At 37.4% G+C, this 17,082-nt stretch overlaps 1 protein-coding gene across 6 annotated transcripts in view; it reads left to right on the forward strand.

The window, feature by feature from the left end:
- Nucleotides 1-17,082, forward strand: part of BBS9 (Bardet-Biedl syndrome 9) — a 365,750-nt gene that overhangs the window by 5,686 nt on the left and 342,982 nt on the right. For 5 of the 6 annotated variants that reach the window (XM_087917940.1, XM_087917939.1, XM_087917936.1 and 2 more), the window contains exons 2-4: nucleotides 715-838; nucleotides 6,724-6,874; nucleotides 14,994-15,058. In XM_087917940.1, coding sequence (XP_087774066.1) covers nucleotides 727-838; nucleotides 6,724-6,874; nucleotides 14,994-15,058 — 328 coding nt within the window. In that variant the 5' untranslated portion in view covers nucleotides 715-726. Of the gene's footprint in view, nucleotides 1-714; nucleotides 839-1,604; nucleotides 1,683-6,723; nucleotides 6,875-14,993; nucleotides 15,059-17,082 lie in introns of all 6 variants that reach the window. The other variant, XM_087917938.1, reaches the window with a different exon arrangement.

Here is a 17,082-nt window from a genome sequence, read left to right on the forward strand (position 1 = left end):
AATATAAGAAATAAATCAGCCTTTTTTGAAAATGTGCAGTAATTACATATGCTTGTTGTTTCAATCCTTTGTGAGTGAAAGGATGCATCATGCTTTAATTTATGAAACTTTGTTCTAAGCTGTCAGAATAATGAACATTAATCTCTAGTACCATATTATTGTGAGGGTATTTATTTAATAAAAGAGAATGCAAAATGAATTTCTAACTTATGCTTTTTATGGTCTACATTAAAGCTTGGTACATTTACAATACACACAACTCTTTCCTTTGAGCATTACATATTTTCTGTGGCTCTGATCCAGAAAAATCTCCAGGGTGCATGAGGATTTATTTGTATGCTAAAATAGAAACCTATATCCTCCAACTCATAAACTACTTTCAATTTTTTTTTCTGAGTTTGTTTAATAGTTGAGATAGGGTATAGAACTGAAAACTCTGCTGGACTGCAATCTTTATTCCTAACTCTGCACTCCTGTCTGTATAGCTTATATTTTTATTTTTATTTGTGGGATGCCAACTAAAATGTCAGCACATACTTGGATTACATAAGCTCTGTGAATGATGAACTTGATTCTCATCAGAAGTAATTAGAATGTTTTGAAGGAAAAAATACCTTCGTGTTTTCTCTGTTAAATTGAGATGTTAGATGAGATATAAATTATTTTTAAAGGGTTCATAATAAGGCTTTTATGCTAGTCTTTTTCCCCCACTAGGGCTGACAGAGAATGTCTCTATTTAAAGCCAGGGAGTGGTGGTCTACAATAGTGGGCAATAAAGAAGAATTTGACCAAGGATGTTTATGTGTTGCAAATGTTGACAATAGCAGTAGTGTACAAGGTAAGTGGATACTTTTACATTTAATGTGTAATTAAAATTCTGAAATTATACTCTTCCAATCAAGTTGTAATTTATTTATTTATTGTAAGATGCATCTTATTAAACTTAGAAGAATTAAATTCTAAGAAAATAGCTAGTGTTCTATGGTAATGTGCAGGGAGTGGATAAAATCTCTGAATCATCAAGCTCATTTGGAAGATTTAGGCAAGTTATAAGTTATAGAGATTCTCAGTCATCTAGGGCATGGTTGTCCCAAAGGTGTTTTTTCAGAAGGCAACTGGACTTCCCTGTTTTTTTCTTTTGAAGACGTTTTGCTTCTCATCCAAGAAGCTTCTTCAGTTTTGATAGGATAGTGGGGAATTGAAGGGTTTCTTTTCTTGCAGACAACTGGTTATCTTTTGTGAGGCACAGACGACGTCCACGATTATGCTAAGTCAACCTTTATTAACTAGTAACTATTAACTGTAACTGTTAACTGTAAGAGTAACTGTAACCATGGTAACCGCAATAGCCGTTACTGTTGCGAGTAGGCTGACAGGCATGAGCAATAACCGACACGGTCTGACAGCTCATTTTTATATGGCTCGCTGTGAGACTGCTCAGCCAATGAGAATGGACTTCAGTTCCCGCTCAGCTCAGTCGAACGTAACACCTCTTCCCACCAGTCAAGCACATTCATAGTCATTCAGATAGGCGGGGCGTTGCCTAGTCTGGCTGGACCTATGCAGTTCGGCTTGCCCGGTCATTGGAGAATGATCGCTTTCAGGGTTAACAGACGACGATGGAGACAACGCTGGACCCTTCTCGTTGGCTGACTCGAACTCAGATGGAGAAACTTCTAAAGGTAGGCCTTCACTCCTTGGCGTGTCGGCCACTCCGAGTTCGCGTTGCTGTGCGCTGGCCAGCTCACTATCAGACGGGTCCTCTGAGAACTCAGCCCAATGCCCCCTTACATAGTCTACATGTAGGCGCCAAACTTGGCCATCCGACAGACTTATTTTATAAGATTTTGGACTGGTAATTGCCTCTATTTTCCCTGGCAGCCACAATGGATTACCTACAAAATTCTGTGCATAAACTAAATCCCCAACTTGGAAAACTCTAATGCCACTAAAAGAATTTAAAGGAACATTTGGGGCATAACTGGGGTGGAGTCTGTCCATATGGTTCCTTAACTTTTGGCCCATTAATAACTCTGCTGGGGAACAATTGGTCACTGTGCTGGGGGTAACGTGTTGCATTAGCAGGTACTTTGCCAACTTAGAATGCCAGTCCTTATCCTCTAATCACCCCAGCACTTCCTTGGTGGCCCTCACAGCCCTCTCTGCTTGACCATTAGACGCCAGGTGGAAAGGGGTGACAAGGGCATGCCTTATGCCCCGGTGTGCCAAGAATAACTCAAAGTTCGCCGGAGTAAACTGTGGACCATTATCCGACACTAGGATGTCGGGAAAACCATGGGTTGCAAAAAGGCGATCTAACGCCTTGATGATCATCTCTGATGTGGTAGGCTTCATGAGGACCGACTCTATCCACTTTGAATATGAGTCCACAATGATAAGGAAGGTGCGACCCTGAAACGGCTCAGCCAGTCAATATGGACCCTGACCCATGGCGACTTAGCAGACTCCCATTCCCCAGAAGTAGAGGCTGGAGGTGCCACTCTAGAATTTGGCATGTATGACATGCCCTAACTCTTGTGGTAATATCATAGTCTATGCCAAACATAGCTCTGAGCTAAAGCCTTCATATGGGCTATTCCTAGGTGGCCCTCATGCAAGCTGTTTAAAACTTAGGTCTGAGGATATTGGGAACTACTACTCTACCTCCCCACAGTAGGCAGCCCTGTTGGGTGGATAATTAATGCTGCTTTGCTCTGAATGGCATAAATGGGGCATCTACAGCCCGCTCTGGCCACCCCCTTATCACCCAGTCTAATACTCGTAAGAGAATAATATCATTAGAGCAGGCTTTTGTGGCCGTCAATTAGTAGAATAGATGAGGAAGGAGCAGGGTCTATAATTTGGCAAGAGGCAATGGCTCAATGCATCCGCATGTCCAAGGTGCTTTCCAGCCCTGTATTGCAAGGTATAGGAGTATGCGGCCAAGAATAATGCCCAGCGGGTCATCCTAGGGACAAAATAGGGGAACTTCATCGGTCATCAGCCAGGATACCTAGGAGAGGTTTGTGGTCCGTTATTAAATGGAAGTGACAACCATAGAGGAATCGTTTAACAGAGGCAATGGCTGCCAAAGCCTTCTTATAAATTTGCAAGTAATTTCTTTCTGTTGCTGACATAGTCCTTGAAAAATAAGCTATAAGGGCTTCCACTCCGCTAGGCAATATGTGAGCTAAGACAGAACCTATACCATAAGGAGATGCATCGCAACATATGATCAAAGGCAATTGGTTATTAAATTGCATCAATATGCTGTCAGAAGAAAGCATTGCTTTGATAGCGTCAAAAGAATCCTGTTGTAATTTGCCCCACGACCATTGAGCTTGAGAGTCTAATAATCTGTGAAGTGGTTCTGCAATAGAAGCCTTGTGCGGAAGGAATGAGGCATAAAAATTTAGAAGACCTAAAAAGGCCTGCCAGTCCTTTTTGTTGGTAGGAACAGGTGCTTTTTTAATGGCTGTAACCTTGGAGTCTGTAGGGTGAATCCCTTGAGCATCAATGCAGTAGCCCAGGATGTCCACTTGGGAAACACCAAATTTGCATTTATCACTTTTTAATTTGAGTCCTGAGGTCTGGAAGCAAGTGAGGACTTGTCTAAGGCGTTGCAGGAGGTCTTGCATGTTTTGTGCCGAAATGATGATGTCATTAAAGTATGGTATAACGCCAGGGATACTTTGCAGCAATCGTTCCATAAGGCATTGGAATATACCAGGAGCCACAGATACCCCAAACTGCAAGTGTTTATGCTTAAACGCTCCCCGATGTGTTACAATGGTTTTGGCCAGAGCAGTTGTTTCAGTGACAGGCAGCTGTTGATATGCTTGGGCCATGTCAAGCTTAGCAAATATGGTGCCCTTTTCCATTGAATGGAGGAGATGTTGAATTACAGGCACAGGATAAGGTTAGTGCACAAAGCCTTATTTAATTGTGCTCTTATAGTCCACGCATAATCTGATAGAGCCATCATGTTTAAGAGGGGTCACTACAGGGATTTCCCATAGTGCATAAGCTACAGGCTCCAGGACCCCTTGGAAGATCAACTTATCAATTTCTGCATCCACTTTTGATTTTAATGCAAAAGTGACACGTCGGGGTTTCAATCTGATAGGAGTTACTGCTGGGTCTAATGCAAAAGAAATTGGGGTGCCTACCTAATGGCCTAACTGGTTGTTGAAAACGTCCTTAAATTCAGCTAACAGTGCCTCAATATCTTGGTTTTGAGTGCAATGTACACCTGTCACTTTAAGCCCTAAAGCGTCAAACCAGTCTTACCCCATTAAACTAAGTAAGGTGCCTTCTACAATAGTAAGGGGTAATTGTCCCTTGAAGTCCTGAAATTTAATTGCAAACTTGCCTGTTCCTATAACTGGTATGTTACGCCCCTGGTAATCTTTGAGAAACAGATTGCAAGGTTGAAGCCATTTCTTTGAGATGGTCAGAATCAGTCTCTTTAGGGTGCCCCAAGACAGTATGGACAGAGATGAACCGGTGTCAATCTCCATTGGACAGTCTTTACCTTCTAACGAGATGGTTACATGAAGTTTATTAATGTTCAGCTGTTGTGGAAAAATGTTGAGAGAGTCAGTGGAAGATCGTCTAATCACAGTAAAACATTCATCCCTTTGTTTTTTGAACCTATTTGGCAGCTGAGGCTGTGATTGTGGTGTTCTCTTTCCAGATTTGCAGACCCTGGCTATATGGCCCTTTCGCTGGCAATTTAAACAAATAGCATTTCTAAACCTGCAGACAGGTTTAGAAATCTTAAATGATTTATTTCTGTTGCTGACATAGTCCTTGAAGAATAAGCTATAAGGGCTTCCACTCCGCTAGGCAATATATGAGCTAAGACAGAACCTATACCATAAGGATGCATCACAATATAGGATCAAAGGCAATTGGTTATTAAATTGCATCAATACGCTGTCAGAAGAAAGCATTGCTTTGATAGCGTCAAAAGAATCCTGTTGTGATTTGCCCCACGACCATTGAACTTGAGAATCTAATAATCTGTGAAGTGGTTCTGCAATAGAAGCCTTGTGCGGAAGGAATGAGGCATAGAAATGATTACCCCCGCAACTTAAACAAATGACCTGCGCTGTAGGAAGCTGTTGTGATTTGTTCCCTGGGTTCCAGCCTTTTTGTTGCTGCAGTTATTGGCAATTGGAAAGGCGATTAATGTCTTTGCCATAATCTAAAAATTCATCGGGGTAAACTCTTCAAAATGAACAGTAGCATTTGGTTTAGCCCCTGGATTGCTAATTGTGTCTTGGATCTAAGCCGCAGAGAGATTGGACATCTCAGCGGCTTGAGCCTCTTCAATTGCCATTTTTAAAGTGAGGTCACCTTTTGCTAACAGACGTCTTTGGAGTCTGAGGTCTCACTCCACATACTAGTTGATCAAGCATGTCATCAAGCTCTTTAAACCCGCATTGTAATGCAGCCGTTCAGAGAGCAGCCATATACATACTGATGGTCTCCCCCTCAGCTTGTGCCCATCGCCAAAAAGTGTGCCACCTAGCGATTGGCGATGGTTTGGGGGCATAATGGTTATTCAGGATTTCCTGGAGTGCTTCTCAGGAAACCTCTTTAACTGATTGTGGCGCCAATAAAGCAGTGGCAGTGTCGAAGACAGCTGCTCCACAGAAGCTTAGAAAATAAGCTTTTTTTCTGTGATTTGATATGTCCGCCAAATTCGCAGCATCTAAAAAGCACTCAAAATGGTTAATGTAGGAATACCACGTCTCCGTTGTAGGGTGGAAACACAGAAATGCCGGAGAGGAGGACACCTCATCAGCTGGCTGAGGTAACTTCACTGCACGCTCCGACTCTTTGAAATTTCTGTGTGCCTTCACTGCATCGATCCCATCCTCGTCGCCAGTTTTGTGAGGCACAAATGACGTCCATGATTATGCTAAGTCAACCTTTATTAACTAGTAACTATTAACTGTAACTGTTAACTGTAAGAGTAACTGTAACTGCGGTAACCGCAATAGCTGTTACTGTTGCGAGTCGGCTGACAGGCATGAGCAATAACTGACGCGGTCTGACAGCTTGCTGTCAGACTGCTCAGCCAATGTGAATGGCCTTCAGTTCCCACTCAGCTCAGCCGAACGTAACATTATCTGCATCCTTTCAGAGGGTCGTTGAAGCATTTTGAGGTTTATCTGTGTTCTCAGGGTCACCTGAGTAGTGCTCCTGGTTCCTGTAGTCTGTAGTCCAGAGGAAAAATTGCAGACTACAGGAACCAGGAGCACTATTCAGACGATCTTGAGGACACAGATAAACCTCCAAGTGCTTCAACAACCCTCTAAAAGGATGCAGATTACCAGCTGTCTTCAAGGAATATAAATCCTTCCGTTCCCTACTATCCTATCAGAGCTGAAGAAGCTTCTTAGATGAGAAGCGAAATGTCTTCAAAAGAAAAAAGAAAAAAACAAGGAAGTCCAATTGCCTCCTGAAAAAGCACCTGTGGGATAGGCCAATTATAATTTCTTAATCCAATTTATTTCATAGGTTGGATTCAGTAAGGATTAGGAGACTTAGATATGTACATACCTTAGATTATAGAGTAAAATGTAAATGATACTTATTTTAAATAAAACAAGCATAGTTTGGTCCTCTGACTTGTTTACTTAGAACATTGAAGTATGAGTTGGATATGAATGTTTGTCTCAATGTTCTTTCATAAATATGTTTTTATTTCAGATAAAATTATTGTAGGCAGTTATATGGGATTTCTTAGAATCTATAATCCACATCCTATAAAACCTGGACATGCTATGCAAGCTGAAGATATGCTCTTGGAAGTACAATTATGTGAGCCAATATTACAAGTGGAAGTAGGAAAATTTGTTTCGTAAGTAAACAGTATTGTTGCTTCTGATGAAGCTAATTGGATAGATATAAACTAATTTATCTTACTGCTATGACCAATTTGTTCCCTAAAGTAGGGGTGTCATACTCAATTTCATTGAGGGCCACATCAGCCAAAACTGGGCGCAGGGGTTGATTACAAAATGTGGGCTTTGCTTTGTGACAGCAGGCAAGGGGTGTGTACTGCACAGAAAATACATGTTTGTTCGGTTATGAAGAAATATGCTCCAAGTCAGGTGTAGATTAAATGTAGATTGACTTTTAGCTACACACCTTACCAGCAAACAGCAAATTTTGAAGCTCCAGGTAAAGTGGATTCATTTTAGGCTGAGTACCCACAGTTTGTATGTTGAAGGTTCCTAAAGGAATGCTGGTAAACTCTATTTTAAAGAACATTTGAGGGAGGGGTGCAGAGAATAGCCCTTCTCTGCCCGAGGCTTTAGAGACCTGGCACTAATCAAAACACTGTTTGTGAAGCAACTGATCAACACTGACAGAGAATCCAGTAGTATACGAAAATAAGAGCAAACTCCACTCCCTTCTAGTACTGATGATGTTACCTGGTTGGTAAATGAAACATCTGCAAGAAAACCATCAAGCTCAGAGAGGACCAAGGACCCCACAATTCAACCCTGAGCTACAAATATTCTCTTCTATTGATAAATATTTTTTTGTTAGAGCACTGGTTCCCAAACTTGGTGACTTTAAGACTCTGGTGGACTTCAACTCCCAGAATTCTCCACCAGTCTTAAAGTTGCCAAGTTTGGAGACCTCTGGGTTAGAGGGACTCAGTGCATGCCTCATATGAGATGGCTCTTAGTGGATTTCATTCTAAATTTTGATATGATTTCTGTAAATAAGAAATGTAGAATTATAATGGTTGAGTCTTTGATCCTTCATACATCAAAAAAGTACAAAGCTAAGGAATAAACAAATAAAAAACAGATTTGAAAAAAGAAAAGGTTCAGGTGTCAGGAATCCAGCAGTTACTCCAATTAAATCATGAGTCTCGACCCAAACTTCCAAAACTTCAAAAGGATTTATTGGGAGTTAACATGTCCGGCACTGCCTGGGTGTAGCCGACTCTGAGACACATAATTCATTGTCACCCTTGACCCTAGTTTTCCCCCACCCTGTGGGTGTATCATAATTCATATTCTCCAATGACACATATCCATAGCCAAGAAAAAGAGTGAAAGTATAAGAAAGAAAGAGGAAAAGAAGGAAAACTGAAAAAGAATGACTTCCAACTTTCTTTGGTACATATGTAAGTAAAAATATATCAAACTCTTACTCTAAGATTACCATTTGTCTACATTATTTCCATAATGCCATATCTAATCATCAAAGTCCCAGATCAACTTTTAAATTCAGTTTCTCACAAAAAGTCCAGTAATGGTTTATATTGCTTTAATCACTGTTAGTTAAAGAAATCACATTTGATTTATTTAATTGCACCAAACTCTAAATAAAACAGAAATGGAAAATCTAAAATTCTAGTCTAAGCCCATGCTTCTCAACTTTGGCAACTGTAAAGTGCATGGACTTCAACTCCCCGAATTCCCGAGGCAGCATGAAATTCACCCATCTTAAACTTGCGAAGACTGAGAAACGCTGATCCACAGATAGGGATTTTTCCATTCCTCTTTTACTGTTTTTTACTTAAAGTTTCTGATTTTCTTCCTTCTGCATAGCAAAACGGGAAGCCCTCCCCATCCCAGAGCAATCATAATGCAAAATCCTCACTCTCACTCCATTCCAGAGCAAACATCATCCTCACTCCCACCCCATCCCAGAGCAATCATAATGCAAAATCCTCACCCCATCCCATCCCAGAGCAATCATAATGCAAAATTCTCACTCCCTTCCCATCCCAGACTAACCACAACTGCCCTCACTAACCTACTTTTCCGCTCTGTTCTCCTGAGTGCAGGAAAACAAAAGACCATGGGGACTACCAGTTTTTTTTTTAAAAAAATGCAATAGACCTTCCAACTTCTCGGGGAAAAAAGATCTTCCAAAGTTAGAAGGTCTAATTGAACTTCTTTTTTTTTTTTACTGGTAGTCACGTGGTCTTTTGTTGCCCTGAATGCTGGATAACGGAAGTGGAAAAATGGTTAGTGAGGGAATTGTGGTTGATGCAGGAATTTGCAGGATGCCATCCAGGTCAAAAGTGGCCCACAGGTGCGCCCCCCTGCTCCCTATTTTCACTAGCAGAGGCACCGCAGGCAGTTCCTTTGCTATTTCCAGGCTGGCCCGCAGGCTGGATCTAAGCACCCCACAGGCCAGATTTGGCCTGCAGCCCTTGAGTTTGACACCCCTGCCCTTGCGCACATTTTATGAAATATCTTGGGATCATAGAGTAGTAATCAAGATACAAGCTTTGGATGCTTACATTTCTTGGAACAATCTAATACATATAAAGCTCATGCATTAGATTTCTGAATATAGCTTTAGGATAGAATGTGTCAAACATGGCCTGTGGGCTGGATCTGGCCTGTGATAAGCCCCAGGGCTGTTCCTGAGATGATGAGGGGAAAGTGGGCCTGGCCACACCCACCCAATCAACCCCAATAATCAAACCACATCTCCTGGGGCCTCCGAAGGCAAACAAACTCCTGATGTGATCCGCAACTTGATCGAGTTTGACACCCCTGCTCTAGTTTAATAGAAAAAGGTAAAATAAATTTTACATTTATTTAGTTATTTATCACAAAAATCAGGAATATGTTATTAGCTAGTTATTAACTTTCTAGTAATGTATTCCACTGTTGCTTAGTTTTGTTGAATTGTAATTTACCACAATGTCCAAAAAGATGTACTGATTTTTTAAGAGTGACAACTTGAAAAATGAGTATTTTTAAAGAAATAATTTATTTATTTATTATTTTAATAATTTATTAAACTTGTATGTCACTAACTCTCATATTATCAAACAGATCATGTAGCTCACATGATCAAACAAATTATAATTAAATAAAATGATAAAGCTAAAAAAATGCAAGTACAACAGATGAGATGGAAGGAAGCAAGAGGTCTCACTTTCCTTCAAGAAAGGCTGAGGAACATCTGACTCCCAAGAGGACTTGAGAGGACTTCACTGCTGCAGACAAGGCATGCTTCCAGGGTTCCAACAGATGTCTTTATTTAATTGAAGGAACTCAGAGTGTACCAACTCTGCCGGATTTAATTGGCTGTATAGTTGTTATGAGAGACAGGTAGTTCCTCAAATAATCACATTCTGTACATATAGGGCTTTGTAGAGAAAAATCAGCATTTGAATTGCACCTTGAAGCAATGCAACTTGTGAAGCGGAGGTTTTACATGGGCATATGAAGGTGTGTCCATTATTGCTAATTCCCCTGCATCAGGGGTCTTCAAATTTGACAGCTTTAAGACTTGTGGACTTCAACTCCCAGAATTCCTCCTCCAGTCATGTTAGCTAAGGAATTCTGGGAATTGAAGTCCACATGTCTTAAACTTGTCAAGTTTGAAGACCCTTGCTCTACATTCTGGAACAAATAAAGCTGCTAGGTTTTTCTTTAATATTATTTATGCATTTTTTCTTTAACCAAGTGCTGTGTGAGTCAATTTGCTTATACAAAATAATAATAATGATCTTAATAGTAATCATAGTAATAATGTATTATTTACTTATACATAATAATAACCTTTCATCATTTACTTATACCTAGTAATCTTTTATCTTCTAATTTCTACCTTTATTATCTAACCACTGTTAAAATAAATCTATGTTAAAAATATTCTGCTTCTTCCTTTTCCTTTATTTTTAATGTCAATCTATCCATTTTGGCACGACCTAATATCTTTTCGATTACATTCTCATCTGTAGGAGTATCCTCGTTCTTCCAGTATTGTGCAAATACAATTCTGGCAGCTGTCAACACATGTAATATTTAAATATATATTCCCTTTGTTATAATTCTCTGTATTATACTTAACAAGAATATTTCTGGCTTTAAATCTATATGTTGCTTTATCATTCTCCGTAGCCATATATGTATTTTCATCCAGAAATTCTTTGCCTTTGGACATGTCCACCACATATGATAGAGCCTAGTATCTGATTACATTTTCAGCATTTAGCGGACATGTTTTTAAACATCTTTGCTAATCTTGCCGATGGCAAGTGCTATCTAAAATATTTTGTACAGATTTTCCTTATAAGTAGTTGCCATTGTCAATTTATGGTTTCTATTACAAAGAAACTATAAATTTTGTTTCTTTGCCAATTATCTAACTCTATAGTATATCCAAAGTTTTTTGCCCATGTTATCATTGTTTCTTTCATGTTCATCTTCCATTTTGATATTTACTAGATAGCTGTATATTTTCTTTATTAATTCTTCACCTGTCCCTAGAATTATCTGATCTAGTATTGTTGGTTCTTTATAAAAAACGTATGTCTTTATATATTTCTCACATCTTGACTGTATTTGCAGGTGTGGCCACCATGCTAGATCCACCCCTTTTTTCTGTAGTGCCTGCTTAGATCTGAGTTCCCCTACTTCATTTAAAATGTCTTTATATGTTACAATTTTTTCCAAGTTAATAACATTTGGGTGTCTCAGTGCTTTCATCATAAAAAGCCAGAGTGATATTTTCATATAATTTTTTGTTTTGACTTTTTCCCATATTAAAATTTTCTTACATAGTGTCGTTGAAAATATCTGTGTATTTTGTTCTTTTCATACTACAGAAAAACATGCCATCCAATTGAAGATCATGTACCTCCAACAATAATAACCTTCTATGCCTCAAATTTATCTACTCTTTCACCCAAATAAGTGCAGAAACCTTATAGTAAAGCTCCCAATCTGGCAATCTAAAACCCCCATTTTCTTTAGATTCTTGTAGCATTTTTAGTCTTATTCTTGCTCTTTTCCTTTGCCATATATATTTCAAGATCATTTTATTTAGCTCCTCAAAGTTTTTTTCTCTCTAATTTTATAGGAATTGTTTGAAACAGAAAGAGCAATCTTGGCAAAAGATTCATTTTTATAGTAGCTATTCTTCCCACTTTATAATTTCTCCAAATCCAGCTTTATTTGTTGCTGTAGTTTTGTATAGTTATCTTCTTTAATTGTTACACATCTTGCTCTTAAATAGATTCCTAAGTATTTAATTTTCTTTACTACCTGAAGATCTATCTTCTTCATTAATTCCTTTTTCTGTTTATCTGTAAGATTTTTAACTAATATTTTAGTTTTTCCTTTATTTATTTTCAATCCTGCAACTTCTTCATATTTTTCTATTTTTCCTATCAGCACAGGGCCAGTTTCTAGGGGTTCTTCTAAAATAAATATCTCGTCTACAAATGCTTGTAATTTGTATTTTTCTTTTTTTTTTAAATTTCCATACCTTCCACCTCTAAGTCTTGCCCAATACTTCTGCTCAACACTTCCAATGTAAGTCTAAACTGTAGAGGGGACAGCAAGCATCCTTGTCTTGTGCCTTATATTAAAATTCTCCCTCGAGTCCCCATTCATAATCACTTTTATCATTTGCTTGGAAATATATTGTCTCCATCATGTAATAATTTTTTTGCCAAAATCCATGCATTTTAATTGTTGTAGCATAAATTGCCAATTTACATTATCAAATACTTTCTGTTCATCCAAAAAAATCAATGCCATCTGCTCTTCAGAATATACTTCACAATATTCCAACATATCTAAACAATTCTCACACTATCCTTAATTTGCTACTTAGGAATTCATTTTGATCTGGGTGTACAAATTTACTCAAAAATCTTTTAAGTCTTTCTGCTATTATTGAAGCAAATATTTTATAATCTGCATTTAATAATGATTTTGGCCTATAGTTCTTTATCGGTGTTAAATCTGAATCTTTGGGAATTAAAATAATATTTGCTTCCATCCAAGTATTTGGTATCTTAGCTTCTAACAATATTTCATTGTAAACCTCTAGCATTGGTAGGCTTAATGTATCTTGTAAATATTTATAGACTTCTGCCAGTAGTCTGTCTGTTCCTGATGACTTATTATACTTTTCTTTTTTTATCACATCTGTTATCTTCATTTCACTTTTGGTAGTTCTGATTTTTCCAGGTATTGCTTTATTTTTTCTTCTGATATTTGGTCATATAGCTTTCTATAGAACTCCTAAATTATTTTCTTTCTACTCTCTTTTTCTGGCAGTAATTTTTTTCTTGTTTCAACAAACATATTATTGTGTGAACAATGTGACACCGAAGTGTCTTACATTTTAAAACAAATATGACAATATTCTTCATGTTTAATACAATTGACAATATTTTAAAATTTAATATTGATATGCTTATTTTGTTAAATTATCATTCTTAATTATTTGATATTTCAATATATTATTTTTGTGTGAATCTCTATATTCTTAACATCAGTCCTTTTACTACAAATAATATATTGATAATCATATTTGCAATGTTTAACAGACTATATAATTCTAATAACAATTCATACATTTATATTGAGTTGTAATTTTCCGTTTATCCCCTTTTTAATTTTTAATTATGTCACTGTTATCTTTAAAAAATATCCCCTTTCTAATCACATTTTAATACAAATAAAATAGTATTCATAGTATTACTTGTAACAAGTTACATAATTCTAATAATAGTACAGTTATTTTTATTAAGTGGTAATCTTTCATTATTATCTTATGCAGTATTTCAATATATTATTTTTATGTCAATGAAATTCCACATATCATTCCTTTTCCTCCAATGAAATGTTAATATACCTATTTATTAATGATTATATATCTTAACTAATAATACACACATTTATGTTAAATTGTAATTTTTTTAACCATCATCTCTCATTCACAAGGCTTTAATTATTCGTTTCTTATTTCCCATATTCCTCTCTTAACTCTTTGTCTCTATCTGCCACTTCTTGGCCAATTCTCTTAAACATTTCTCCCTTCCCTACTATGTTTCCTTGTCTCATTTTCAAGTTGTCCACTCTTACCCCTATCTGTCTCCCCACAAAATCTCCCTGCAATTCCAATTCCCTTTTAACTTCCCTTAAAGTACTTTTCCCTCGGTTTATTTCATTAATCGTCATTTTTATTTTTATCTCCTTTTTATAATTTTTGTTTTGTTTGTTATTTTGTTTGTTCTATTTTTATGGCTACTCTTTCAGTTGACTCTTCCTCTTCCTTGGACCTCCTGTTTTCTTTTTGTCATTTGTGTCTCAATTTCCAACTCTATGTCTATGCTCTGTATTTTATTCAAGATCTCCTCACATCTTCTTGTCAAGGTGTTTTTTATATCCTGAATTTACAACTTTACAAATTTACACTTTCTTTCCAGATTCCACTCATCTTTGTTTTTGTTTATTTTATCTGTTTTTGTTAACTAGTCCAACTATATTTTTTTTCACACCAGCTTCTTTATTGATACGAAAAGAAAAGTACAAATAGTCTTTAAAACTTCTGGAACTGTTTTTTGGTGCCAGCAGCCTTGGTCACCTTAAGGACGTTGAATCGGACAGTCTTGCTGAGGGGCGACACTCTCCCACCGTCACGATATCCCCATTTGGCCCAAGTACTTATAGTCCAACAATCTTATTAAAGTCACTTTTCAAACAAGAAATTCAATGTCCATTGTCTAAGAGTCTTTATATCTCCAAATTAATCGATCTGTTTTTTTTAAGTAATCCAAGGGTTTACCTTCATAAATCCCTCTACCAGTTGAGTCTTGTATTGAAGCGTTCAGGAGTCATTTGATAATAAAGTTCTCTTATTTCTCCCTTTTAATTCTCCATAAGCCAGGTCTTTCCAGGACTTTGGGAGTATGTTATGTCTTCCTTTGACAGCAGGTGGTGCTCTTTAAGGATTATTATGAGTCTCTCTTTTCTGAATACTCTTATTGGGGTTGCACTTTAACTAAAAAGAATTGTCTGTTTGGATTTAAGATATGTTTGATAAGTATACATCAGTATAAAGTTATTGAAAAAATAGTTAAAGTATTAGGTAAAAAAAAGTTTGTATATTACATGCTGTTAGTATTTAGTATAATTTATTGGTTTTCAAGAAGTGTTTTTTAAACACATTTTCAATCTTGTCCTTTCTGCTAGTGGCACAGAATTGCTTCATCTGGCTGTGTTGCATTGCAAAAAATTATGTATCTACGCTGTCTCAGGTAAAAGACAAATCAGATCAACTTACTTTCCCTATTTCCCACTTATAAAATATAGCATTTTCTTCCTAAAGATTTAATGATATTAAATCTATTTCATATTATATAAAAAAGATACCCTTTTGGAAAATTTTCTCTCTCTCTCTGTATGTATGCATGTATATATGTATGTATATATGTGTATATATGTATATGTATGTGTATATATATATATGTATGTATGTATGTATGTATGCATATGTATGTATGTATGTATGTATGTATGTATAGTATTCAGCTTTGTTCGGATATTTTCCCACGTCATTATAGCTGTGCTTTTAAAGTTGTAGCAACGTTTTGGCAGAATCTCATCTGCCATCATCAGGCTTCTGTATTGTGTTCATCTGTGAGTCAGACTTTTATGGTGGTTTCAGTTTTAAATTTGGGGCTAGACTACTGCTGTGCCAGAATGGTTTTTTCTTCATCCTGATTGGTTGGGAGTCTTGGTCTGTGTTTATTGGTTTTGGAGTTTGCTGTGTTCTGCTTGATTGGTGTTTCTAATATCTTCTGTCTGTTTTGTGGCTCTTTTTGTGTCTTGATTGGCTGGCAACATTGTGTACCTGTATTGGAGGCCTTTAGTGCAGCTTGGCTCCGGGTAAATGGACAGCTATCATTTATTAGGAAGCTAGGTTTCATCTGGGTGCCTGGTTGGGGTGTGTTTGAGCTGGAGGTATCAGGGGGGATCTGTTTGTGCCCAGGTGTTTGCCTGGCTAGTGGTGTGGAGATTTTTTTGTTTGTGAGTTCAGGCTTCCAAATGATTGACAGTCTGGTGGAATCATCTCTTCTATTCATTCCACCAGACTGTCAATCATTTGACATTGGAATCATGTATGATTCCACCAGACTGTTAGCCGTCCATTTACCCGGAGCCAAGCTGCACTAAAGGCCTCCAATACACAATGTTTCCAGCCAATCAAGACACAAAAAGAGCCACAAAACAAAACAGAAGATATTAGAAACACCAATCAAGCAGAACACAGCAAACTCCAAGACCAATAAACACAGACCAAGACTCCCAACCAATCAGGATGAAGAAAAAACCATTCCGGCACAGCAGTAGGCCAGCCCCAAATTTAAAACTGAAACCACCATAAAAGTCTGACTCACAGATGAACACAATACAGAAGCCTGATGATGGCACATGAGATTCTGCCGAAACATTGTTACAACTTTAAAAGCACAACTACAGTGACGTGGGAAAATACCTGAACAAAGCTGAATACCATATATATAGCATATACTAGTATTTCTAGAAAAGTTGTCCCCTTAATTTGTGGCAATGAAAAGGAAGTTTCTGACACAGTGCAGGTAGTTGTCGACTTATGGCCATAATGGAGCCTACTATTATAGTTGCCTGTTATAACTATCATTTAACAAGGTGACCATGTGGTCGCCTTGTTTAGCAGGCATCTTGCTTTCTCTGATGCAACCATTAAGTGGAGCTTTTGAAAATGGCAAACACAACATCAGAAGATATAAGTTCTTATTGAAAGTGTATTTATAGAAGCATACTGTAATATTAAACTTGCATCTCAACATCTTTTCTTAGCTGATTGAAGATGTTCATGAGCAATTATATCAGGGCCAAGGTTAGCTTAGTGTGCTGCAATTTTTTCAGTCATCAGCAGTAAAAGGGCTAGGTCATACATACAGAAAGAAGATAAACCTTAGAAGTACTGCAGGCTAATAATGTTTTGGTTTAATTGTGCCCTCAAGTTGGGGCCAACCTTTAATGACTACATAAATAGATTTTTCTATGTGATGGTCTGTAGAGGAATAACACATTTTGAACCTTCATATTTTAAAAACTTCCCAGTACAAAAGCCTTTCTCTTTGTCCTCTAAAGAATTAGGTAGCTTGCAGCTCTTTACTTGTTATATATCAAACTCTATTGAGCCTAGATAGAAGTTATGGATGATGATGAGTTAACGGTTCATCAAAATTTAGGGAGATTATGATGTCATTCCTTCAATAGTATGATGGAGATA

This window comes from Pseudonaja textilis, chromosome Z, assembly GCF_049901715.1.
Source record: "Pseudonaja textilis isolate UNSWEBS1 chromosome Z, rPseTex1.2, whole genome shotgun sequence".
In the NCBI taxonomy this organism is placed as follows: Eukaryota; Metazoa; Chordata; class Lepidosauria; order Squamata; family Elapidae; genus Pseudonaja; species Pseudonaja textilis.